The 26,354-nt window shown below is 42.7% G+C and overlaps 1 protein-coding gene across 1 annotated transcript; it reads right to left on the bottom strand.

The window, feature by feature from the left end:
- LOC132382007 (F-box only protein 2-like) lies at window positions 1-25,492 on the bottom strand. The gene is made up of 7 exons (XM_059951788.1): window positions 25,378-25,492; window positions 19,278-19,471; window positions 13,611-13,894; window positions 11,633-11,759; window positions 9,345-9,440; window positions 3,606-3,741; window positions 1-3,415 (listed from the first exon to the last, which is right to left on the bottom strand). The coding sequence occupies exons 3-7, from the start codon at window positions 13,858-13,860 to the stop codon at window positions 3,281-3,283; spliced, it is 744 nt and encodes a 247-aa protein (XP_059807771.1). The 5' UTR covers window positions 13,861-13,894; window positions 19,278-19,471; window positions 25,378-25,492; the 3' UTR covers window positions 1-3,280.
- Window positions 25,493-26,354: the final 862 nt, after the last annotated feature.

Raw genomic sequence — 26,354 nt, 5'->3', positions numbered from 1 at the left:
TTAAGTGATATATTCTTATATTGTAATTTGATAATGTAAAGAATACCTTGGAAATTATCTGTGAGGAGTGCGAAGCTAAATAATCAGTAGAGTTATCTTTACAGATGAAAGCTTTAAATGTTATATATGTAATTAGGATTTGCATGTTATGGCCTTTATTTTGGTCAATTCTGTTTTGCAAAATCAAATTTTTTTGATTTTATAAAAAAAACACAAGAAGCACATTAACTTTTTTCCCTTGTAAAGCTTAACCCATTTGAAATAGACAGTAGGTGCAGGAGTAGGCCACTTAGCTCTTCTAGCCAGCACCACCATTCACTGTGATCATGGCTGATCATACACAATCACTACCCTGTTCCTGCCCTCTCCCCATATCCCTTGACCCCACTATCTATAAGAGCTCTATCTAACTCTCTCTTGAATGCATCCAGAGACTTGGCCTCCACTGCCGTCTGGGGCAGAGCATTCCACATATCCACCACTCTCTGGGTGAAAAAGTTTTTCCTCATCTGTTCTAAATGGCCTACCCCTTATTCTTAAACTGTGGCCTCTAGTTCGGGACTCACCCATCAGCGGGAACATGCTTCCTGCCTCCAGTGTGTCCAACCCCTTAATAATCTTATATGTTTCAATCAGATCCCCTCTCATCCTTCTAAATTCCAGTGTATACAAGCCCTGTCGCTCCAATCTTTCAACATATGACAGTCCTGCCATTCCGGGAATTAATCTTGTGAACCTACGCTGCACTCCCTCAATAGCAAGAATGTCCTTCCTCAAATTTGGAGACCAAAACTGCACACAATACTCCAGGTGGGGTCTCATCAGGGCCCTGTACAGCTGCAGAAGGACCTCTTTACTCCTATACTCAATTCCTCTTGTTATAAAAGCCAGCATGCCATTAGCTTTCTTCACTGCCTGCTGTACCTGCATGCTTATATTCATTGACTGATGTACAAGAACACCTAGATCTTGTTGTATTTCCCCTTTTCCTAACTTGACTCCATTTAGATAGTAATCTGCCTTCCTGTTCTTGTCACCAAAATGGATAACCTCACATTTATCCACATTAAACTGCATCTACCATACATTTGCCCATTCACCCAACCTGTCCAAGTCACCCTGCATTCTCATAGCATCCTCCTGACATTTCACACTGCCACCCAGCTTTGTGTCATCAGCAAATTTGCTAATGTTACTTTTAATCCCTTCATCTAAATCATTAATGTATATTGTAAACAGCTGCGGTCCCAGCACCGAACCTTGCGGTACCCCACTGGTCACAGCCTGCCATTCCGAAAGGGACCCGTTAATCACTACTCTTTGTTTCCTGTCAGCCAGCCAGTTTTCAATCCATGTCAGTACTCTGCCCCCAATACCATGTGCCCTAATTTTGCCCACTAATCTCCTATGAGGGACTTTATCAAAAGCTTTCTGGAAGTCCAGGTACACTACATCCACTGGCTCTCCCTTGTCTATTTTCATAGTTACATCCTCAAAAAACTCCAGAAGATTAGTCAAGTATGATCTTCCCTTCATAAATCCACGCTGACTCGGACTGATCCTTCTACTGCCAACCAAATGTGTCGTAATTTCCTCTTTAATAATGGACTCCAGCATCTTTCCCATCACTGACGTCAGGCTAACTGGTCTATAAATCCCTGCTTTCTCTTTCCCTCCTTTCTTGAAAAGTGGGACAACATTAGCCACCCTCCAATCAGCAGGAACTGTTCCTGAATCTATAGAACATTGGAAAATGATTACCAATGCATCCACGATTTCTAGAGCCATCTCTTTAAGTACCCTGGGATGCAGACCATCAGGTCCCAGGGATTTATCAGCCTTCAGACTCAACAGTCTATCCAACACCGTTTCTTGCCTAATATACATTTCCTTCAGTTCATCCTTTACCCTAGTTCCTTTGGCCACTATTACATCTGGGAGATTGCTTGTGTCTTCCCTACCAGTAAAAATTACTTCTTCAATCATATCTTCACTTCCTTTCACGTAACTACAAATATCTTTTGCTTCTTTCCCCATTCTTGCATATGCTTTTGCCCAAAGATTTGTTCACCAGCGAACTGGTGTGACAGTGGTGAACAAAAGCATATGAATGCTCAATATACACGTATTAAAAGTCAAGTGTGTTGGCGCGTGGCCTAGTGGATAAGGCATCGGTCTAGTGATCTGAAAGTCACTGGTTCGAGCCTCAGCTGAGGTAGCGCATTGTGTCCTTGAGTAAGACACTTAAACAACACATTGCTCTGCGACGACACTGGTGCCAAGCTGCTTGGGTCCTGGTGCCCTTCCCTTGGACAACATCGGTGGCGTGGAGAGGGGAAGGCCTGCAGCTTGGGCAACCGCCGGTCTCCCATACAACCCTGCCCAGGCCTGCGCCCTGGAAACCTTCCAAGGTGCAAATCCATGGTCTCACAAGACTAACGGATGCCTATTATAAAAGTCACTCACAAATCAAACTAAATTAAAATATGAGCTCGGCATCCTTGTGTTAGTTGTCACTGGAAGTGAAAAAAATAAAAGCCATTTTCCAAATAGGGCTTTGGCGGGGAGTGATTCTTCTTTTTGGTGCTTATTGCTTGATGTACAAAAAAAAGCAATAATAAAAATATTCAGGTTATTAAATAAGATGTTTTGTTAAATGTGAGCTTTAAAGCCAGTAGAATCTTAACCTCAAACCAAATTAATTTGATGGACTTTGGAAGCACTGGTAAACTCTGACTGATACCAAGAGGTTATCCGAAACATTCAGTATCCTGCTAAATTAAAAAGGCCCTCGTGGACTTAACAGTGTGTGAAAAGTATGGAATGGTTCATGCTTATAGCTGCAGAATGATTAATCCTTCCTGGTTTGCTATTACCTTCAGTATTCTGAACACCAAAGTAGCAAGATCATGCTGTATGTTGCAGGCAAATGTGTGATCTTTGGTCAGGTTAAGATTAAGTAAGTCACTATATTTATCTTCCCTTTGACCTGGCATAGGTCAATATGATTTTATTTGATGTGGAGAAAAGGAGGAAGAGGGCATAGTCTTTGGCATTCTGCAAATTAAGTCATCCGTGTGACTTTGCTTTGAACAGGTGGGTATCAATTTCTTTTGGGATTAAAAGCTGTCTCTCCCCTCTCACCCACACCCTGAATCCCATCTATGTCCAGTGACATGAACTGTACTGGGATCTGCTAGGAAACTCAGACCATGCCAGTTAACATAACAATGTTGCAAAGTTGGTTGCAAATGCAACGGCCGACCAGTTTGGAGGCCGGTTATTGCTCCACGGTGACAGTGCTGTTGGTGATTCTGGCTCCGTACCATCCTCCCCAAAACTGGGAGTCTTTTCCTCCATGTGTGAACTTCACATAGCGGACACCAGGCCCATAGTCAGTGAAAGTGTTTGATATCTGCAAACAAAGCAAAGTATGTCATTACTGAACGATCTCTTAGGAATGGCTACGTTCTGGATATTAAAGTCAGCACTTGCACAGCAAGAATTCCTCCGTTTTAACTTCCCTCCCATGTTAAGCACATCTTCACAACTCCAGAGTTCAACAGCAAATCTGCTGCTGGTTTTCAGGGCTCTTCCAAATGTACCTGCTTCCATTCTGCATCACTCCACTGTGGGACCTCAATCTGGTCAGACTTGTACTCCTGGATCACGCTCATGTCTTCAGACAGAAGTTCAACGTGCAGTTCATAGAAGAAGCCCGAGTCGTGCCTTCCTGCATACCTAATGATAAAGGTCAAATCACAGAAGGTGTCTTTCAGCGCATAATGTAGACATCAAGTGGCACATTCAATGTATCAAGTGACGGGGTGGGTGGGGGGGGGGGCCTCACGGTAGCGTAGTGGTTAGAGCAATGCTTTGCGGTACCAGCGACCCAGGTTCAATTCCCACCACTACCTGTAAGGAGTTTGTACGTGCTCCCCGTGACCACGTGGGCTTCCTCTGGCAGCTCTGCTTTCCTCCCACAGTCCAGAAGACGTACCTGTACGTTAATTGATCACTATAAATTGTGAAAAGGGTTCAATTGGGGGGATTCATTCATCTCAATGAATAAATAATCTCATAGAAAGAGAGGTACAGCATAGAAACACGAATCCAAGCCAACCATCCATTTAACACCCAACACCAAGCCTACGACAGTCCATTTTATCCTCTCCACATTCCATTAATTTCCCCATATTCTACTACTTATTGGGGAAATCTACCAAACTGTACCTCTCTGGAATGTGGGAGGAAACCAGAGCACCCAGAGGAAATGGTGCAGTCGCGGGGAGAAAGTGCAGACTCCACACAGAGGGGGCTCAGGATTGAGCTGGGTAGCACTACCTCCTGCACCGCCACGCCAGCCCGGGAAAGTCCAAATGTAGGAACCAACGAGAATTCAACACAAGAAATTCTGCAGGTGCTGCAAATCTGGAACAGCACACACAAAATGCTGGAGAAACTCGGCAGGTCAGGCTGAATCTATGGAAATGAATGAACAGTCAACGTTTCTGGCCGAGACCCTTCTTTGGGACTGGAAAGGAAGGGGAAGATGCCACCATAAAATTACCAGTGGGAATTACCCACTCTCAGATACATGTGGCATTAGGAAATTTTGCTTCCAAGTAAGGAATGCTTTAACCACTTTATACAACAATGGAGTTTTTTGTTTGAATTTAGTTATTTCTTGCATAATTTGGTATAATTTATGTTTTTCTTGTGCAAGTTGTATATCTGAAGTGATAAGATTGTGACATTACTGCAAGACTTTCATTACACCTCTCCATACATGCACGTATATGGCAATAAACTTAACTTTGACTTTGTAAGACCGAAGTCTGAACTTTTCTGCGAATCAAGTAGCCACTCATCTGAGCGACTCAACAGCACTAGACCCAAGGGCAAAGGAGCCCCAGGTTAGGGACAGGAATGAGTTGTTGGTGATAGGGCCGAGGTCAGGGTCACTGCTGATGAGGTCCAAATGTTAGAGTACTGATAGAAACATCCACCTGAATGGGCTGCAAACACTGTGGATGTGAATTCTGTGGCAAGCAGTCAATGACTGAAAGTGCTTGTCTTATTGTTTGAAGTTCAAAGTATATTTATTAGCAAAATATGTATCCTATTTACAATCTTGAGACTTGTCTCCTTACAGGCAACCACAAAACAAAGAAACCTAATAGAACACATTAAAAAAGGCTGTCAAATACCCATAGTGCAAAAAAACCCCACACAAATCGTGTAAACAATAAGTAGTAAGAAAATAACAGCTTCTTCACACACAGAGCGGTGGAATACCTGCCAGATGAAGTGGTAAATACAGGCTCACTTTTAACATTTAAGAAAAGCTTGGACAGGTACATGGATGAGAGGGGTATGGAGGGATATGGCCCAGGTGCAGGTCAGTGGGACTAGGCAGAAAAATGGTTCGGCACAGCCATGAAGGGCCAAAAGGCCTGTTTCTGTGCTGTAGTGTTTTATGGTTTTATAACATTCTGAACTCAAGTTCTTGAAAGTGAAACCACAACAACGAAAACAGTCATAGCTGATCCAGAGCCTGTTAGTTTCAGATCTTGTTTTCAAACTCTTGATCATATTTTATCATGTTTTAAATACAGTTTTTAAGTTTTTATCATTGTTATTTTTTAATTTAATTTGAATGGCTCTTAAGACCTCCCTGCCCTCTATTGTGGACCTGTACTCTTCCAGGTTGAAGAAGAGTGCGGGGAGCATCATAAAGGACTCCTTCCATCCTGCGCACGGACTGTTTGAACTGCTTCCGTCTGGTAGGCAGTTCAGATCCCTCCAGACTAAGACTAATAAGCACTGGAGAAGTTTTTTCCCTACTGCGGTCACTTTGCTGAACAGTTAACTGCCAGTTAACTGTCGGCTAACTATTACTTGGATTGCACTACTTGTATGTATAATCTATATTTTCATTTATATTTATCATTATTATTGTTATGAGCAGAGAGACAACATCTGCCGGAAGTAAATTCCTTGTATGTGTACAGGTACTTGGCGATTAAAGTCTGATTCTGATTCGGATTCTACAGAAACTTGTTTGCTACTGGTAGTGGGTTCAACCTAACAGAACTTCTGTCAGATGGGGAGGGCAGGTTGCTCACCACTTCATGCCCCAAGAGGGCAAGTGTGCATGGGTTGGAGCTGTGAACTATGAGACTGGGACACCCTTCAGTCTATGATATTCCAGAGAAAACAGGTTTGTCAACCTCGCCCTATAGAAAATACGCTCCAATTCATTTGAATCTATGATTCATGCTGAGGAAGCGATCGGGTAAACTGGTAAATTGTTTTATTATGTTTCAAGGTATAGTGAACAACTTGTCTTGCATACTGTTTTACAGGTCAATTCATTACAACAGTACCTTGTGGATAAGTATGATAAGTTTTTATCTGCAATTTGAGAAGGATAAGGGCAGCTCAGAGGTGTCAGTGTTGCAGTTGAAGAGGGGAAACTACGGAGCCATGAGGGAGGAGCTGGCCAAAGTTGACTGGATGGATAGCCTAGCAGAAAAGACAGTGGAACAGCAATGGCAGGTATTCTTGGGAATAATGCACAAGGTGCAAAATCAGTTCATCCCCCAGAGAAGGAAGGATTCAAAGGGGGGAAAGGGGCCACAGTGGTTGACAAAGGAAGTCAGAGATTGCATAGCATTTTTAAAAAAAAAGGAAGTATGACAGAGCTAAGGTAAGTGGGAGGACAGATGATTGGGAAGTTTTTAAGGAACAACAGAACTTAACTAAAAAGGCAATAAGGGGAGAAAAAATGAGGTATGAACGCAAGCTAGCCAGGAATATAAAGGAAGATAGCAAAAGCTTTTTTAGGTATGTGAAAAGAAAGAAGATAGTTAAGAACAATGTTGGGCCCTTGAAGAATGAATTGGGTGAAATTGTTATGGGAAACAGAGAAATGGCAGAAGAATTTAATGAGTACTTTAGATCTGTTTTCACTTAGGAAGACACAGGCAATCTCCCAGATGTATGGATGGGCCAAGGACATAGGGTAACAAAGGAAATGAAACAGATTGACATTCGGAAGGAAACGTTGATGAGTAGACTGATGGGACTGAAGGCTGACAAATCCCCAGGTCCAGATGGTCTACATCCTAGGGTACTAAAGGAGGTGGCCCTGGAAATTGCGGATGCATTGGTAATCATTTTCCAATGTTCCTTAGATTCAGGATCAGTTCCTGAGGATTGGAGAAAGGCTAATGTTATTCCACTTTTTAAGAAAGGAGGGAGGGAGAAGACAGAGAACTATTGACCTGTTAGCCTGACATCGGTGTTGGGGAAGGTGCTAGAGTCCATTATTAATGGTGAATTAGTGGCATATCTAGATAGCAGTGATAGGATTGGGCCGTGCCAGCATGGATTTACCAAGGGTAAATCATGCTTGACTAAACTATTGGAGTTTTTCAAGGGTGTAACCAGAAAGTTAGACAAGGGAGATCCAGAGGATGTAGTGTACCTCAATTTTCAGAAGGCATTTGATAAGGTCCCACATAGGAGATTGGTGGGTAAAATCATAGCTCAGGGCATCGGGGGGAAAGACATTGACATGGATAGAAAACTGGTTGGCAGATAGAAAGCAAAGGGTAGCGGTGAATGGGTGTTTCTTGGAATGGCTGGTGGTGACTAGTGGGGTGCCACCGGGCTCGGTATTGGGACCACAGCTGTTTACAATTTACGTCAACAATTTAGATGAAGGCATTGAGAATAACATCAGTAAATTTGCTGATGATACTAAGCTGGGTGGCAGTGTGACATGTGATGAGGATGTTAGGAGAATTCAGGGTGACTTGGATAGGCTGGGTGAGTGGGCAGATACTTGGCAGATGGCGATTAATGTGAATAAGTGTGAGGTTATCCACTTTGGGAGTAAGAACAGGAAGGCAGATTATTATCTGAACGGTGTAGAGTTAGGTAAGGGAGAAATACAAAGAGATCTAGGAGTCCTTGTTCATCAGTCACTGAAGGTGAATGAGCAAGTGCAGCAGGCAGTGAAGAAGGCTAATGGAATGTTGGCCTTTATTACAAAGGGAATTGAGTACAAGAGCAAGGAAATCCTCTTGCATTTGTACAGGGCCCTGGTGAGACCAGACCTGGAGTATTGTGTACAGTTTTGGTCTCCAGGGTTAAGGAGGGACATCCTGGCTGTAGAGGAAGTGCAGTGTAGATTCACGAGGTTAATTCCTGGGATGTCAGGACTGTCTTACACAGAGTGGTTAGAGAGACTGGGCTTGTACATGCTGGAATTAAGGAGATTGAGAGGGGATCTGATTGCAACATATAAGATTATTAAGGGATTGGACAAGATAGAGGCAGGAAATATGTTCCAGATGCTGGGAAAGTCCAGTACCAGAGGGCATGGTTTGAGAATAAGGGGTAGGTCATTTAGGACAGAGTTAAGGAAAAACTTCTTCTCCCAGAGAGTTGTGGGGGTCTGGAATGCACTGCCTCAGAAGGCAGTGGAGGCCAATTCTCTGGATGCTTTCAAGAAGGAGCTAGTTAGGTATCTTATGGATAGGGAAATCAAGGGATATGGGGACAAGGCAGGAACCGGGTATTGATAGTAGTTGATCAGCCATGATCTCAAAATGGTGGTGCAGGCTCAAAGGGCTGAATGGTCTACTTCTGCACCTATTGTCTATAAGGTTAAAGAATAACAAACTGCAGAATAAAGTGTTAGCGATATCTGGCCGAACACGTGATAGGATCAGCTGGGACTTCCTGAGGTCAAACAGAAGCTGGAAATTAATGAATTAACCAATCAGGACAGGAGAGCTGGGTAGATTTTGCAAGGGGAACGTGAAGAAGGGGTGGGAGTTGGAGTGGAAGGAGAGGGCAAGGGAGAGGAGGAGGAAGAGGCAAAGGGGGGCATGGGACACCAAAGAAATCCACTCCCATTCTCTCCTCACTGGAGCCCACAGGCCCTGAGCTCCTTGTCAATAAGACAGGCTGCTATCAGGCTGGAAGGAATCACTGGTTTAATCAGCTATGAACATGCAAGTCTCTTGAGGAGAAGGCAAACTATCCAGGTAAAGGCATGTAGGCAAGCCTGGACAAATTTTTTCACTCCTGCGGGAATTTTCTTACTTGGAATATTTGAAATGTGATATGCGCATACTGTGAAGGAAATGCACCCACCTCTCCCCTCTTCAGCCTCTCCACACCCTGCCAAACCTTCAATACTGTCTGCTCAGATCAGAATTACTGCAAAGTACTTGCTCATTCTGTTTGATAACGCGCACGGGGAGACAGATGTTATTCTCTGTATCGTCCGTTGTTCTGATTGAACCATGGGCTGCATCTCAACTTACCAGTCCTTCACAGTGATGGTGGGTTGAAGACTGTCCAAATTCTCAGCGCCCAATCCTTCGGAGACCAGATTGACCAGCTGAGTTTTTCGACACCATCTAACAAATATAAAGGTGCAATAATTGAATTCAATTACTGGGAGAGCTGCTGCATACATCTGCTTTAACGATGGCTGGTCTACACACAGTGACTAATAGGACATCTAGCATTATTATTAATTAGGATGATTAGGCTAATTAGGCTGCAGCGTACAGGTACAACAGTTAATCAGGCTCTGGCACAATTGTTAATGAAATTGTCCTGTGCAGATTTATGACCGATTTGAACATATTGTTCTGTCCAGATTTTGTCAGCTCACTGAGCATACACCAGAAAACAGACATGGGTCCAGTTGGATTAACCTCCGGATATTTCTGCAATCTGCTGGCTATTAAGGGACTCCCATTGTGCCTGTGATGGCTTGTTAGAAGATTCTAATCAGTTCCAGTCCTTGCATCACTGTCCTTTGCCCTGCAAATGCTTTCTCTTCACAAACTTCTCCTATTTGCTTTAAAAAACTACGAATGAATGTGCTTCTAATCCCTTCACAAGCACTGCTCCAGGTCCATACAGAAACAATAGGATCATTCCTCTCTGATTCTCTTGCCCAGAACCTTAAATTTATTTTCTCTGGTTCCTGTCTCTACCTCCTGTAGAACCATTTTCTTCTCTACTGGTTGATCAAAACCCTATCATAACCTTGACACAAGAGGTTCTGCAGAAGCTGGAATCAAATCAAGTTTAATTATCATTCAAACCATACAACTGAACAAGACGGCATTCCACTGGGGCCAAGGTGCAAGACATTCAAAATAGCGAGCAAGCATTCAAAAATAGCGAGTAATGTTCAAAATAGTGAGCAAAGAAGCAACACACACAAAATGCTGGAGGAACTCAGCAGGCCAGGCAGCATCTGTGGAAAAGAGTACAGTTGACGTTTCGGGCTGAAACCCTTTGGCACGACCGGAGGGAAAAAGCTGAGGAGTAGATTCGAAAGATTGGGGGGGGGGGGGGAGAGAATCACCAGGTGGTAGGTGAAATCTGGAGGGGGAGGGATGAAGTAAAGAGCTGGGAAGTTGATTGGTGAAAGAGACAGAAGGCCATGGAACGAAGAAAAAGGGGGAGGAGCACCAGAGGGAGGTGATGGGTGGGCCAAGAGTTAAGGTGAGAGAGGGAAAAGGGGATGGGAAATGGTGAAGGTGGGGGCGAGGGGCATTACCAGAAGATTGAGAAATCAATGTACATGCCATCAGGTTGGAGACTACCCAAATGGAATAAAAGGTGATTGTCCTCCAAGTTAACCTGTCTTGTTGAGGCCATGGATGGACATATTGGAATGGGAAGCATATTCACTCGAAAAAGCATATATAGTCCAAGACCCTGAGACCCTGGAATGGTGCAACATACACAAGGTGTTGGAGGAACTCAGCAGGTCAAGGCCCATGAAATATACACTGGACCAGAAGCCAAAGTGAAAGGGTAAGGGGGAGGAGCATGAGTCAGTCTGTCAGTTCCACCCATGGTCTGTGGGGCTTCCTCTAATCTAAGTGGATTTTCATTGTTTTGTTACAAAATAATGGAGACACAGTTTTGAAGCAACACTGAATTTGGCCATTCAACCCAATGAATCTCTACTCGCTTCATACAAGTGCAGTCCAGGAGTATCAATCAAGGTTGAGTAGTTTTCTAAGTCTGGAAAGGGTAGGTTGGGCATATGTAGACAAGGAGGCAGAAACAGTCCTTCTAATGCCAAAGGAAATGGGTACACTGCCTGGCAGCAGAAAAGTGGAGCTGTAGGCTGCTCCCATCCAAGCACATGATACTATAGGTGGGCTGTCAGTAGATCAGTGAGAAGAATGGTTAAAGAACAAATGTAGAGGAACTTCTTGAGATAACTATGTATGGGGCCATATTTGACCTCAGTATTCCATGTGTGAGGGGATATAAGACTGGCAGGAAGGAGAATGATGATTGTCAACTCCAAATCTGAGTAGGCAACTGAGATTCCTTAGAGGAAGTAGAACTTGTCCACCAAGGCAACTGTGGTTAATCTCAAAATAAGAAGGGACGAAGATGGTGGTTGTCACAACATCTGTACTCCTCCCACTTCTGTCATTGAGTGACTCAAAGTAGAATCCATGGCTGTAACTGTGCAGTCTGCTTGGAGGAGAATCATGTGAAAGCAAATCAAGCCAAAGGAGCTACAGATGCAACAGGAAGGACCTTTACAGTATATTCCTGGGGTTCTTACTCAAAAGATGTAACAAAATACTTCTGGATATTTTGATCAGGGAAGGGCTTCCCACTGTCTCCAGGAAGTTCTTCCACTTTCCATCCATTCCCATCGTTATCAATCAGCTCCCAGAAGTTGAATTCCTCTATGTAAGTTGGAAAAGACAACTTGTTAATCCAAGCATCACTTCAATGATTCATTCATGGTTAAATATATATATATGTTTTAAATTTAATAATGATTTGCCTTTTCTAGATAATTGTATAATTCCTTTTACTATCTCTCCATTGACTTTCACTTCCTTTCTAATCTTTTGAATGTACCCTCCCTACTGAGGCCAGTGCCTGGTGCTGAACAGTGTGTCCAGGGCAGTTCTATGCCTCTATCTGTGGCCATTCTGTGATCAAAGACAGAAAGACACTAAGGGAAATAGTCCACAGTCTGCCTCAGTAACAGATCTCCTTGCAGGTGATGTCCATAATTGGCAGATCCTGCAAAGAGGGGACCGACGTAGTTCAGTGGATACTGTTCTTATCTCCAAAACACAAAGTTATGTGTTCAAGACCCACTTCGAAGATTTGGCCGCATAATCAATTACAGACATTCTTGTGTGAGGCAGTTCTCCAGCAACGGATTGGCTTTTAAAAAATAACACATTAAAATGAAGCCTTGTCTGTCCTCTTAGAGGGATAGAAAAGATATCTTGGCTTTATTTCAGAGAAGAGAGGTGGGGAGCTCTCCAGTGCTCTGTCTCATAATTAACTGAGGAACACCATCACTGAAACAGATTGTTGTTTATGTGCCTCATTGCTCCTTGTGGCAAGTACATTGATGCATTTCGATTGTTTCTTTCACAATAGTGAATACAAATCATAAATACCACAATGGACGAAAGGCACTTGAGGTCATGAAGAATTTGATAGAAATACAAATTTTTGCTTTCTTCACTGGATTGTGTTGTGCTTTGGACATTGGATTGTTTTGTCATCAAGGACGTCTATGTTACCATGATGAATCTGACAAGATGGTGTGTTACAGATTTGGGAAGTTATCTGATGGAGAAAGTTAAATTGATCTAAGAGGTTTGTGGTGTTGAAACTGGGAAATCCCAATTACTTCCTCAATATTGACGAATATGACCACTTTGCACTACAATGAACCTTGGATTTTTTGTTCTAAGAGTGTTTAATATATCGTATTATTTATGTTTTCTTGTGGGCATTGTTTCTGTTGTTTTGTGCCTGTGATACGGCTCCAATACGCATTGTGTTCATTGCTCCTCTTCATTCATGTACTTGTGCGTATGGCAATGAACTTGACTTTGACTTTGATTTCCTCTGGTGAGGGGACTCTTACCTTCAAAGCTGGGGCATTTATCAAGGACACCAAGAAACTATTTTTCACATAGAACAAAAAGATAATCTTTTTCTTGGGTCGATTAGAGCTTTGAATAAAGACATAGATGTTCTGTGTTTCAGAAGGATAATTAACTGAGGACCTGTTAGGAGATGTAAGAGGATAATTAATGATGAAGATGTGCTAAAACCAGCTGCGATCTGTTTAAATGGTTTTTATTTATCTACCTATTTATTTGTTTGTTTATTTATTTTTAAGATATTACATTGCAGAATAGGCTCTTCCGGCCACACCACCCAGTGACCCCTCCCCCAGCTTAGTCCTATCCTAATCATGGGACAATTTACAATGACCAACCGGTATGTCTGTGGACTGTGGGAGGAAACCGGGGCGGTCACGGTGAGAATGTACAAACTCCTTACAGGCAGTGGCCGGAATTGAACCTGTACTTTAAAGTGTTGTGCTAACCGTTATGCTACCATGCCACCCCAAGTCGAGGAGCATTGAGTGACTTTGCCTGGAACCCTAAGAGTTCCTCTGAATATTCGTGCTATATTTGCCGGGACGAACAGAAACTTTAAGAGACTTAAATGAGAGTCAAGATTGCTTTAATCATTATCTAAAAGGCAATGACACAAACCTTCTCCACATGGATTCCTAATTAGATTTTTTTTCGCAGACGTGCAAAAGTAAAATGCATCCCAGTCCTCTGCTGTTATAGCTTGCCTTCCCTTTGGCAAGCCTTCACTGTGAGGTTGCAGGTTTAGTCCGTCCACAAGCTCCTTCCACTGCTGGCAGACAGGTCTACAGATGTAAACCAGCTCTTTCGGAGGAACGTAGGAAAGGATTTTGAGCAGCAGCTGTTCGGGTAGTGCATCTATATCAGCCATGGTTCAGACGGGCGTCTGCTCACATCCACCAGGGCTGCAAGGAATATTTTTACACAGGCAGGTTTAGAGATTGATAAAGCAAGAGAAGAACTGTGCTGCCTTAACAAATCAGATTAAAACGGTGTAATTGGTAGATAGGACATAAAGAACTGAAAAAAAATTTCACCCTAAATGTTCCGTACGAGTACTGTTGCTGTACACAAGACTCCTTCCACCCTTTTGATTCAGTCTATTACCACAACTTATTTCTGCACCTTTTCTTAACTGCACGTAGAACATTAAAACAGAAGTAAGCCCTCAAACCTGTTCTGGCATTCAATCAGATCATGGCTTTGACTCTTGGGCTGTACTGGTCACTGCTACCAAAGATCTATCGATCTAAGGTTTGGAATTAACAGCTGACCTTGCACCTGTCACATATGCGCAGTGTGAGGATGACAACAGGAAAAGTAGGATTAAATGTTTTTACCGGGTCATGGTAGCCATGGTATACGCTGGGCAGCTTGCAGTGCAGGAGTGACAAACGGGGCCTGCCGAGATGAAAACAGGAGCACTCAAACACGCACACAAAAAGACCGGGCCTTCTGCAGGCAGGAGGTCTAACCGACCCACCATACAATCAATAGGCAGGTACGCTTGTGGTCACTTGCCATATTCTTACGATCAATCCCATACGGGTTGGCATCAATTCTCATTTGAGGTAGTGAGTTCTAAACCTCCACCACCCTCCATTAACAGTTTTCTGGAAGATCCTTAAGCACTGGTTCTCAGCCCTAGCTTTTTCCAGTCAGCAGATATTGTCCAGTGTTGTCTACCTTGTAACTTTTCCTCAATACCTTGGAGTATCTAATCAAGTCATCTCCTAACATTCTGAATTCAAAGGAAAACAACTTAAGCTAAAAGAAGAGTTAGGCAGCGTCTGAGAAAAGAGATACAAGAAGTGGGATACCCGTCATCAGAACTGGGTGAGAAAGAAAACTGGTTAGTTTTCCGTAGCAGACAAGGTGGGAGACGGGTAGGTAGAACATACACCTGACTGGGGGAGACCAATTGACATAATGCTACAGTTAGAAGCAGCCATGAAGTCACATAGCAACCATGGAACCAGAAACTCTCTTTTCACAATTTGAGCAATTGCGAGTTTCTAACATTTTTTTTTACTCATGATCAAAGCCAGGTAACACAATGGTAAAGAACATGTGACTCATTCCAAGGTCAATACATTGTCCCCAAAGTGCAGGGCTCAGCAATGCTCACAGAATTTTAACTAGGCATATTCTAACTAGTGTTTGTTTCTCATCTAATTCCTTGCATGTCAGTGTTCCAGATATATGTAAAGGTCAATTTTCTGCAACTAGTATCTTCAGTCAGTTAGATGAAGCTTATTAGCAATCCTGTTTTTGTTGAGTTTGCCAGCGAACAACAGGCCAGTAAGAAAAATGTTAAGTCATTGTAGTTCACCCGTCTCTGAGAGTTATTGATGGTGCATCAATCACTTCCCTGAAACAGTAATTGTTGACCTTCTGAAGCTCCCTTTCTATTTCATGTTTCCAGCATCTGCTGTGCTTTGCGCCTTGGACAATAATCATTTAAAGTGATGTGAACTCTGCTGTGCTTGAATATAACAGCATAATTTGATTGAAATACTCTATAAATATAACTGCAAATCCAGATCAATAGATAAGTAAATCCAGGAACTAAATTTAACTTTACGTAAGTGTGACTCGTCCTGCTTTGGTCCTATAGAGTGTAGATCAGAATATTTAATAAACTATGAAGAACTGGACAACAAAGGATATTTAGGGGTCTATGGTTTTTTCCATTGCTGATCTCCCTCTCTCTCTCTCTCACCCTCTTTATCTCTCATCCCCCTCTCTCTCTCCGTGGATGCTGCTTGACCTGCTAAGTATTTTTTGTCTTATTTTATAATTTTCAATGTAAAGCCCTTCTGAAGAGAGGCTTACAGACCCGAAATGGGGCTAACGCTTCACTCAAGCCACTTTCCTCTCTGTTTACTCGCACTCTTTTGCAAACTCCTTGGTCACCAAACCCAGTTTGAGTACGGGAGAGGCGCTGGATTGAAACTGCAGTTCAGGAATTAGAGAATGACCTGCAGTAAATACTTGCACTCTGGAGAAAAGAGGAACTTGACCGTTAATGCAGCGTGGATAGAGGAATAAGCCAAGTTGCACACAAACGCTATCAGGAGCACTGAAACACTGTAGTTAATGATATACTTCAAAGGAAAGGAATTCGTAATACATTTCATGCCTAATGTTCAGCTTATGCAGGCCAAAGATCTGTTACGTACCCCGTAACTGGGTGTCTGACCAGCAGAGAAAGAAGAATCCGTTGGAGTCTGGTGGTACCAAACTAAAGGTGTTTATTAGTAAACTACACGATACAATATCAAAAATGCAAATATACATATAAAACAAGTTAGCAGTAATAAATCTAAAAGTGTAGGAATAATAATAATCAATAATAAACAAGCTCTATCGATGCCTAGGGGGTAAATGAATTGTCATAGGAAAGTATAGAGTTCAGTTCATAAATGCTGAAGTAGTTGTGGTTGTTGTATTGAAATTGTTGGAGAGGGAGAGAGAGCAAGCGAGATGTAACAGCAACAGCTGCGGCAGGCAAACCTTTCATGGCTTTCTTAATCCGCCGTGTCGTTGTGGCCATTCAGTTATGACCCCTCTGTTCTTCAGCTAGACCGTTCTTCTGTGGTGGACTCGTCACTCTGGCATGAGTGGACACACACACACACACACACACACACACAAGTCCCCACCGGCCCTGCTGTAACACTGTGCGCTTTATTAACCAATCTCCTGATTCGGTCTCCGAAGCCCCCACCTTTCTGTGGGTTCCCAACACTCAGTCAGTGTCCACTGGTGTGTCTGAAGGGTGTCTCTCCAGACCTGTCTTTTATCCTCACTCACGGGGTCTCAGCTATCCATCAACTCTGAATGACTGTGTCCATCAAATCAGGTCACTCCTGCTATCTCCTGAGGAATGTTAATGAGCAAAGTAAAGTCCTTGTAGTAGAAGGTAAATAATCCAGGAAGAGTCATAATACAGTAAATCAACGGTCTCTCTCCCCCTCTTATCCGTAGCAGATGTTCTTGCCTGTGTTTCATCTCTCTCTCTCTCATGAGCAGCATAGCAACAGCAATAGTCCGTAGTTCTTAGGAGGGGGGTTGGGAATGGTTAACTCTGCACCCCATTGACCATCAGGTCTGTTCATTACTCATAACAGATCAAAAAGACAAATCTGATAAACCAACCAAGTCTCAGTCCATGGTACTTTTGCCTCAGAGCCACATAGTAGTTAATCTTTGGTCCCATTCCAAAGACTTAAGCACAGAAATCTAGGGTAGGATGAGATGTTAAAACTGAAGCCCCACCTGAGCAGAAAACAAGCTATGCCATTTAAAAAAAATATGAACAGGAATTTCATCTTTACCAGTTAATCAATGTTTAAAAAATAGATTATTTAATTATTCATTTTGTTGTGGGAACTTGCTAGGCACGTGGCTATTATGCTTTCTACATCTCAACAGTAACTTCAGGAAAGGATTTCAACAGATAAATGTAGGAAATAGGATGAACCTCTCTCTCACTGGAGGTCTAAAGGAGTGTAGATAATGAAGTGTTATTACCATTGTGATTAAAACTCCACTTTCACAGTGGATTAATAAGGTTGCCCATTTGTATGGCATTTGACATAGTAACATGCTCCAAAGTGCTTCAAAGAAAACTTGACAGGGAACTACAGATGGTAGGACTGGCGTCAAGGTGCAGTAGGCTTTGCAGGGCATCTTAGAGAAGGGGAAAGGCGATAAAGAACTTATTCTAGAGCTTGGGAAAACGAGTACACAGGAAGCATCGCTGTCTTAGATCTTTTATTGACAGCTATGTGGGGCAAAAAGTCATACTTGTATAGCACAGAAACAGCCCATTGACCCACCATTGCACCATTTATACTAATCCAATTCGCCTGCTTTAGATCCATAAGTGTCCCTGCCTTGGTGCATCAAGTGCTATTCTAGAGAGTGATTCTGCCTTTGACACCTACTCAGGATCAGAATCAGGTTTATTGTCACTGACATACGACATAGGTCATGAAATCTGTTGCTTTGTGGCAGCAGTACATTAAAAATACTATGGGAAGTATTTTTTAAAAGCTAGTTTAAAAAGAGAGCAAAATAGTGAGGTTGTGTTCATGGGCCATTCAGATATCTGCTGGCAGAGGGGAAGAAGCTGTTGCTAAAACGTTGAGTATGTACAGTATCTGCAAACTACCTCTACCTCCCCCTGCTGGCAAAGATGAGATTACTTGTTATGACGTGTAGAAGTCATCATGTGATGTCTGGAAGTCGGTGTATACCGGATATAACCATATAACAATTACAGCACGGAAACAGGCCATCTCGGCCCTTCTAGGCCGTGCCGAACGCTTACTCTCACTTAGTCCCACCGACCTGTGCTCAGCCCATAACTCTCTCTTCCTTTCCTGTCCATAAACCTATCCAATTTTACTTTAAATGAGAATATCGAACCTGCCTCTACCACTTCTACTGGAAGCTTGTTCCACACAGCTACCACTCTCTGAGTAAAGAAATTCCCCCTCTTGTTACCCCTAAACTTTTGCCCCCAAACTCTCAACTCAGTTCCTCTTGTTTGAATTCCCCCCTACTCTCAATGGAAAAAGCCTATCCACGTCAACTCTATCTATCCCCCTCATAATTTTAAATACCTCTATCAAGTCCCCCCTCAACCTTCTATGCTCCAAAGAATAAAGACCTAACTTGTTTAACCTTTCTCTGTAACTTAGGTGCTGAAACCCAGGTAACATTCTAGTAAATCTCCTTTGTACTCTCTCTCTATTTTGTTGACATCTTTCCTATAATTTGGTGACCAGAACTGTACACAATACTCCAAATAAATGCCAACTACTCTTGGGGGAAATAACCCCACAAGATCCTAGCGACTGAAAAGTCTGACTATTGCCTCTGTTTTCATTTAGCCCCACTTTTTGACTGGGCTCTTTGTAACTTTTTGTCCTTTAATAACTTCAAGCCTTAATGAGAATTCCCATTGTTGCTCTGACAACATGCAGATATGATTGCTTATGTTTCCAGAAGTAGGAGCTGCAAGTAGATTAATGTTAATGGCTGAGGATGTCCACTCCATCCTCCCCTCGTGAATTGGTGTAATAACGTGTTCCTTTTGGACCTTCTCCTCCCATAGACTTTTCGGCCATTTGAAGCTGTTTCACTTTGTCTGGCTTTCACATTCCCAATTACTTTTGCCATTTGCACTTCAGCCTCTTCAAGGACCCTGTCTTGTAAATGTTTCCCATCTTTGATCTCACTCTGTCCCCCGGACCATCACTCTGTCCTTTAACTAACCTGTGAATCCAATCTGTGTGATCTTCCAGATTTCATTGGTATCCTCCTTCCAGACCAACGTTTCTTCCCACCACTCAGGACATGCCTCTTCTCATTGCCACCATCAAGGAGGAGGTGCAGGAGCCTGAGGGCCCACACACTCAGCGGTTCAGGAGCAGCTTCTTCCTCTCTGCCATCAGATTCCTGAATGGACACTGAACCCATGAACACCACCTCAGTACCTTTTTCTCCTTACATAATTCTATTTTCTTTATATATATATTTACTTTAATTTCTTTAATTTACAGTTTCATTATTATGTACTGCAAGGTACTGCTGCCACATAACAAATTTCACAATATATGTCAGTGATACTAAACCCCGATTCTGATTCTAATTCTAATAATCCTTGGCTCTGATGGAAGATTTTATGCCTTAAGTTGCAGCTGTGTTACATTTAATGCTCTGGTATTTCCTGGTGAGTATCTCCCAGCACTTCAAGCAGCCTCAGAATTTGGGGGAGTAGATTTAGGGCGGAGATGAGAAGGAAGAGCTTTTCCCAGAGATTGGTGATTCTTGGAATTCCTTGCCCAATGAAGCAGTGGAAGCTACCTCAGTAAATATATTTAAGACAAGATTGGATAGGTTTTTGCATAGTAGGGGAATTAAGGATTATGGGAAAAAGGCAGGTAGGTGGAGATAAGTCCATGGCCAGATCATCCATGATCTTATTGACAATAGACAATAGGTGCAGGAGTAGGCCATTCAGCCCTTCTAGCCAGCACCGCCATTCACTGTGATCATGGCTGATCATACACAATCACTACCCCGTTCCTGCCCTCTCACCATATCCCTTCACCCCGCTATCTATAAGAGCTCTATCTAACTCTCTCTTGAATGCATCCAGAGACTTGGCCTCCACTGCCTTCTGGGGCAAAGCATTCCACATATCCACCACTCTCTGGGTGAAAAAGTTTTTCCACATCTCTGTTCTAAATGGCCTACCCCTTATTCTTAAACTGTGGCCTCTAGTTCTGGACTCGCCCATCAGCGGGAACATGCTTCCTGCCTCCAGCGTGTCCAATCCCTTAATAATCTTATATGTCTCAATCAGATCCCCTCTCATCCTTCTAAATTCCAGTGTATACAAGCCCAGTCGCTCCAATCTTTCAACATATGACAGTCCTGCCATTCCGGGAATTAATCTTGTGAACATACGCTGTACTCCCTCAATAGCAAGAATGTCCTTCCTCAAATTTGGAGACCAAAACTGCACACAATACTCCAGGTGGGGTCTCACCAGGGCCCTGTAGAGCTGCAGAAGGACCTCTTTACTCCTATACTCAATTCCTCTTGTTATAAAAGCCAGCATGTCATTAGCTTTCTTCACTACCTGCTGTACCTGCATGCTTGCTTTCATTGACTGATGTACAAGAACACCTAGATCTCGTTGCGCTTTCCCTTTTCCTAACTTGACTCCATTTAGATAGTAATCTGCCTTCCTGTTCTTGCCACCAAAGTGGATAACCTCACATTTATCCACATTAAACTGTATCTGCCATACATTTGTCCACTCACCCAAACTGTCCAAATCACCCTGCATTCTCATAACATCTTCCTGACATTTCATACTGCCACCCAGCTTTGTGTCATCAGCAAATTTGCTAATGTTACTTTTAATCCCTTCATCTAAATCATTAATGTATACTGTAAACAGCTGTGGTCCCAGCACCGAACCCTGCAGTACCCCATTGGTCACAGCCTGCCATTCCAAAAGGGACTCATTAATCGCTACTCTTTGTTTCCTGTCAGCCAGCCAATTTTCAATCCATGTCAGTACTCTGCCCCCAATACCATGTGCCCTAATTTTGCCCACTAATCTCTTATGTGGGATTTCATCAAAAGCTTTCTGGAAGTCCAGGTACACTACATCCACTGTCTCTCCCTCGTCCATTTTCATAGTTATATCCTCAAAAAACTCCAGAAGGTTAGTCAAGCATGATTTTCCCTTCATAAATCCATGCTGACTCGGACTGATCCTTCTACTGCTATCCAAATGTGTCGTAATTTCCTCTTTTATAATTGACTCCAGCATCTTTCCCACCACTCACGTCAGGCTAACCGGTCTATAATTCCCTGTTTTCTCTGTCCCTCCTTTCTTGAAAAGTGGGACAACATTAGCCACCCTCCAATCAGCAGGAACTGTTCCGGAATCTATAGAACATTGAAAATGATTACCAATGCGTCCACGATTTCTAGAACCACCTCTTTAAGTACCCTGGGATGCAGACCATCAGGTCCCAGGGACTTATCAGCCTTCAGACTCAACAGTCTATCCAACACCGTTTCTTGCCTAATATAAATCTCCTTCAGTTCATCCTTTACCCTAGTTCCTTTGGCCACTATTACACTGTTGAATGGCGGAGCAGGCTCAGCAGGGCACATGGCCTACTCCTGCTCCAATTTCTTATGTTCTTCTGTTCGAGTTTCTAATTTGCAGTATTATCAATTTGTTCTTGTTTCATTCTATTTAATGTTCTGCCCTGTGTCACAGTGAGATTTGTTATTTCTTATAACTACCTATTGAGTACTAAAAGGGCCTAGGATCAGGATAGAGCCAAATAAGCTTCTTAGGATAACTGATGATGTGAAATATTCATGTGCTTGCATTATCTTTAATCTGATTATACAATTGACTTTAAAATACGTTTTTGATAGGATGATTTTGATTCTTCCCGAAGATGAATCTGACAGGAGAGTAGACCATAGGAAAAAGGAAAGGAAGGAGGGGACCAGGGGCAGGTGAGGACCGATAAGAGGCCAGAGTGGGAAATAGAAGAAGAGGGGAGGGGGAGGGAATCTTTTTTTTAACCAGAAAGAGAAATTTATATTCATGCCATCAGGTTGGAGGTTACCCTGACAGAATATAAGTTCCAGATATAAATTGGATATCATGTTCTTAAGACTTTTCACTTTGTTCTTTCCCTGTGAGGTTTTTTTTAACAGCTTCCTAAGTTTACCTAACTAGTCTCATCATCCATGATTTGTCTTGTCGGTTTGTTGAAAATATGGTGCCACTGCCTGATTTTATTAGGGAATCAGTTCCCCATTGGACCAGTTGTGTTGCGGAGTAAAGGGAATTACAGGGGCATGAGGGAATAGCTGGAAATAGTTGATTGGAAGGGGGCACTAGCAGGGACGATGGCAGAATAGCAATGTGTGGAACTTCTGGGAACAATTCAGAATGTACAGGATACTGTAGATGCATCCCGAAGATGAAGAAGTATTCTAAAGGGAGAATGACACAACTATGGCCGACAAGGTAAGTCAAAAATAACATAAAGGTAAAAGACAGGACATATAATATAGCAAAAAATAGAGGTTTAAAGGATTGGGAATCTTTTGAAAACTGACAGAAGTCAATTAAAATACCTATAAGGAGAGAGAAGATAAAATACAAAGGTAAGCTAGCAAATAATGTGAAAGAGGATACCAAAAGTTTTTTCAGCTATAGAAAGAGTGAAAGAAAGTTGAGAGTGGAGAGCAGACTGCTGGAAAATGACACTGGAGAGATAGTAATGGGAAATAAAGAAATAGAGGATGAACTTAGTAAATGTTTTGCATCAGTCTTCACTGTAGAAGTACAACATTTGAGACGGTCAGGGGCAGAAGTGAGTGTGGTTAAGAAACTGCTTAGGAAGCAGAAAGGTCTGCAGGTGGGTAAGTTACTTGGACCAGATGAACTGCAACCCAGGAATCCGAAAGAGGTGGCTGAAGAGATTGTGAAGGCATTGGTAACGATCTTTCAAGAATCACTAGATTCTGGAATGGTTCTGGAGGACTGGAAGCTTCCTTCAGAAGGGAGGGAGGCTGAAGGAAGGAAATTATAAGCCAGTCAGCCTAACTTCAATGGTTGGAAAGCTATTGGAGTTCATTATTAAGGATAAGATTTCCGGGTACTTGGAGGCACGTTATAAAATAGGTCAAAGTCAGCATTATTTCCTTAAAGGGAAATCTTGCCTGACAAATCTGTTAGAATTCTTTGAGGAAATAACAGGCAGGATAGACAAAGGAGAGGCAGTGGATGTTGCTTACTTGGATTTTCAGAAGGCCTTTGACAAGGTGCCACACATTAGGCTGCTTAACAAGATAAGAATCCATGGTATTACAGGAAAGATACCAGCATGAACAGAAGGTTGGCTGACTGGCAGGAGGTAAAGAGTGGGAATAAAGGGGGCCTATTCTGCTTGGCTGCTGATGGTTAGGTGTCCCACAGGGGTCGGTGTTGGGACTGCTTCTTTTTGCATTATATGTCAAAAACCTGAATGATGGAATTGATAGCTTTGTGGCCAGATTTGCAGATGATACAACGATAGGCGGATGGGCAATAGTGTTGAGGAAGCAGGGAGACACGGGCAGATTAGGAGAACGGCCAAAGATGGAATATAGTGTCGGGAAGTGTACAGTCATGCACATTGCAGAAGGGACAAAAGTGCAGACTATTTCCTAAATGGGGAGAAAACTGAGAAATCGGAAGTTCAAAGGGATTTGGGAGTCCTTGTGCAGGATTACCTACGAGTTAACTTGCGGGTTGAGTCTGTGCGAAGGAAGACAAATACAACGTTAGTATTCATTTCAAGCAGACTAGAATAGAAAAGCAGGGATGCCATGCTGAGGCTCTATAAAGCACTGGTGAGAACACACCTGGGGCATCGTGAGCAGTTTCGGGACCCTTATCTAAGGAAAGGTATGTTGGCACTGGAGGTGGTGCAGAAAATATTTACGAGAATGATTCCAGGAATGAATGGGTTAAGATATGAGGAGTGTTTGATGGATCTGTTCTTGCTGAAGTTTAGAAGAGCGTGGGGGTGGGAGGAGGTGGGGGGAGATCTCATTGAAACCTATTGAATATTTGAAGGCCCAGATAGAGTGAATGTGGAAAGGATGTTTCCTATAGTGGGGGAGTCTAGGACCAGAGGACACAGCCTTAAAATTGAGGCATGTCCATTTAAAACAGCGATGAGAAGGAATTTCATTAGCTAATAGGTAATGAATCAGTGGAATTCATTTCCACAGACAGCCGTGGAGGTTAAATCATTGGGTATATTTAAAACATAGAATATAGAAACATAGAAAACCTGCAGCACAATACCAGCCCTTTGGGCCCACAAAGCTGTTCTGAACATGTCCTTACCTTAGAAATTACCTGGGGTTACCCATAGCCCTCTATTTTTCTGAGCTCCATGTACCTGTCCAGGAGTTTCTTAAAAGACCCTATCGTATCCACCTCCACCATTGTCGCCAGCAGCCCATTCCATGCACTCATCACTCTCTGCGTAAAAATCTTACCCCTGACATCTCCTCTGTACCTACCTCCAAGCACCTTAAAACTGAGCCCTCTTGTGCCAGCAGAGGTCGGTACTGTAGGTTCTTGATTAGTCAGTCGTGATGGAAGGGTATGACTGAGAGGAATTACTTGATTGATTTAACGGCCTAAGTCTGCCCCTATGCCTTATGGTCTTGTGGATACTAAATGTACAATTACTCTGCACTTTTGCGTAAGAAAACACTAAGAATATTAAAAAAGAACTCGACACTAAGGTTGAAGAACTGTAGTAATTAAACGGATGTGGAAATAAAAATCATGGCTTGTTACAGCATCTAAAGTACCTTCCCACTGGCAGGGTTCCAAAACAGCCTGCAATGCAGTGTTAATGATGGTTTTGAGTACAAAACTCCTGGTCTGAGTCAATGACCAACACAAGATGAATTATTTCTGAAAGCACAATAACCTTGCAAATCTTCAGCCTTTTATTTCCATCTGGTCAAATAACAAGATAAAATGCACGTTACTTCACGCCTGCCCCGTACAAATCTTCTAAAATGTTGCTTTTTTTCCCCTCACTTTAGGGAAATAAATCCCAAGTTCATCATTACCTAATCTCGACATCCACACTCTCACCCACACCACTCCTTTTCATCTCTCCCATATCCTTTCCACCCTCACTAACATAGTTATCACAACTTGACCATCTTCCCCTCTTAAGCAGTTTAAAGGAATGACCCGTCCTTGCTGGTGGCACACTCTGGCAGTAGCTTGCTTCATTTCTCACGTACTTACAGTTTCCTGGTGTAGAGATTCACTCTCGGGCTCTCAGCTCCTACACAGTGGTGCACTGAACAGCACTAAACTGCAGGCACTGCTTGCAACGCCAACATCCTGGTCCTCTGCCTAGTCAGCAACCGTAATACATGGTAAAGAAACTCCACCAAGCTATAAGCTACATGATGTGTAATTGAATTCAGCAGAATGTACTTTGGCATCTACTGTACATATTTTCTACCTATTCGAAGTGGTTTTATTGCAGGAATAATATTGCACATGCATTGTAACTTTCATCTGCAGATATAAAAGTGTGTACTCATGTGCTATTCCTGCTTATATTTTCACAGGTTATTTATTCTCTATTTTCCCTGCATGAATTGTAATAATGCTTTTTTTGGGATAAGTGAGATTGTTTGCTTTCTTCAGTACGTTTTGCTAAGTATCAATCTTATATTCACTGAAAGAGGAGCACTTTGCCATTTCACTTCCCCAGTGAAATGCTTCTCTCTGGGCTGATAAGGTAAAGAAGACCACGCTCTGTTTACCCAGCTCTTGGAAGAATGATGACTTGAAATGACTGAGTTCAGAATCATGATGGCGTTGTGCTGGGCTGAGGAAGACTTGAGGGAAAATCGTATGTAAGAAGGGTGGGACCTTCATTCTAAAGTAAGTTAATCAGTCATTGTAAATTGTCGTTTTGATTAGACTGAAGCCCCATTCTTCCACTGGGACCTGGCAACCTGGAAGCAACCCACACAAGAAGGTGCGTTCTCAGTTCAGCATTCCTTGTGGCTTGGATTTAAATGTTGTCCTGAGGAGAAGAATTCATGGCAACAGGTTTCTAGTCTTAGAGATACAGTCCTTTCAGCCCAACAAACCACACCACCCAGCAACCCACTTATTGAACCCTAGTCAAATCAAAAGTCCGATTTACGATGACCAATTAACCTACTAACTGATCTGGCTTTGGAATGTGCGAGGAAACCTAATGC

The sequence above is a fragment of the Hypanus sabinus genome, chromosome 27 (assembly GCF_030144855.1).
Source record: "Hypanus sabinus isolate sHypSab1 chromosome 27, sHypSab1.hap1, whole genome shotgun sequence".
NCBI classification, from domain to species: domain Eukaryota; kingdom Metazoa; phylum Chordata; class Chondrichthyes; order Myliobatiformes; family Dasyatidae; genus Hypanus; species Hypanus sabinus.
The sequence above is the reverse complement of the archived record's forward strand: the minus strand, read 5'-3'. Positions and strand labels throughout refer to the sequence as shown.

Bases quoted from the DNA above. Each gene is read 5' to 3' on its own strand.
- LOC132382007 (XM_059951788.1), bottom strand. From the start codon at position 13,860: ATGGCTGATATAGATGCACTACCCGAACAGCTGCTGCTCAAAATCCTT. The intron at 3,742-9,344 runs GTAAGTTGAGAT...CTTTATCATTAG, and splicing joins ACCATCACTGTGAAGGACTG to GTATGCAGGAAGGCACGACT. The intron at 3,416-3,605 runs GTACATTTGGAA...CTTTGTTTGCAG, and splicing joins GTGATGCAGAATGGAAGCAG to ATATCAAACACTTTCACTGA.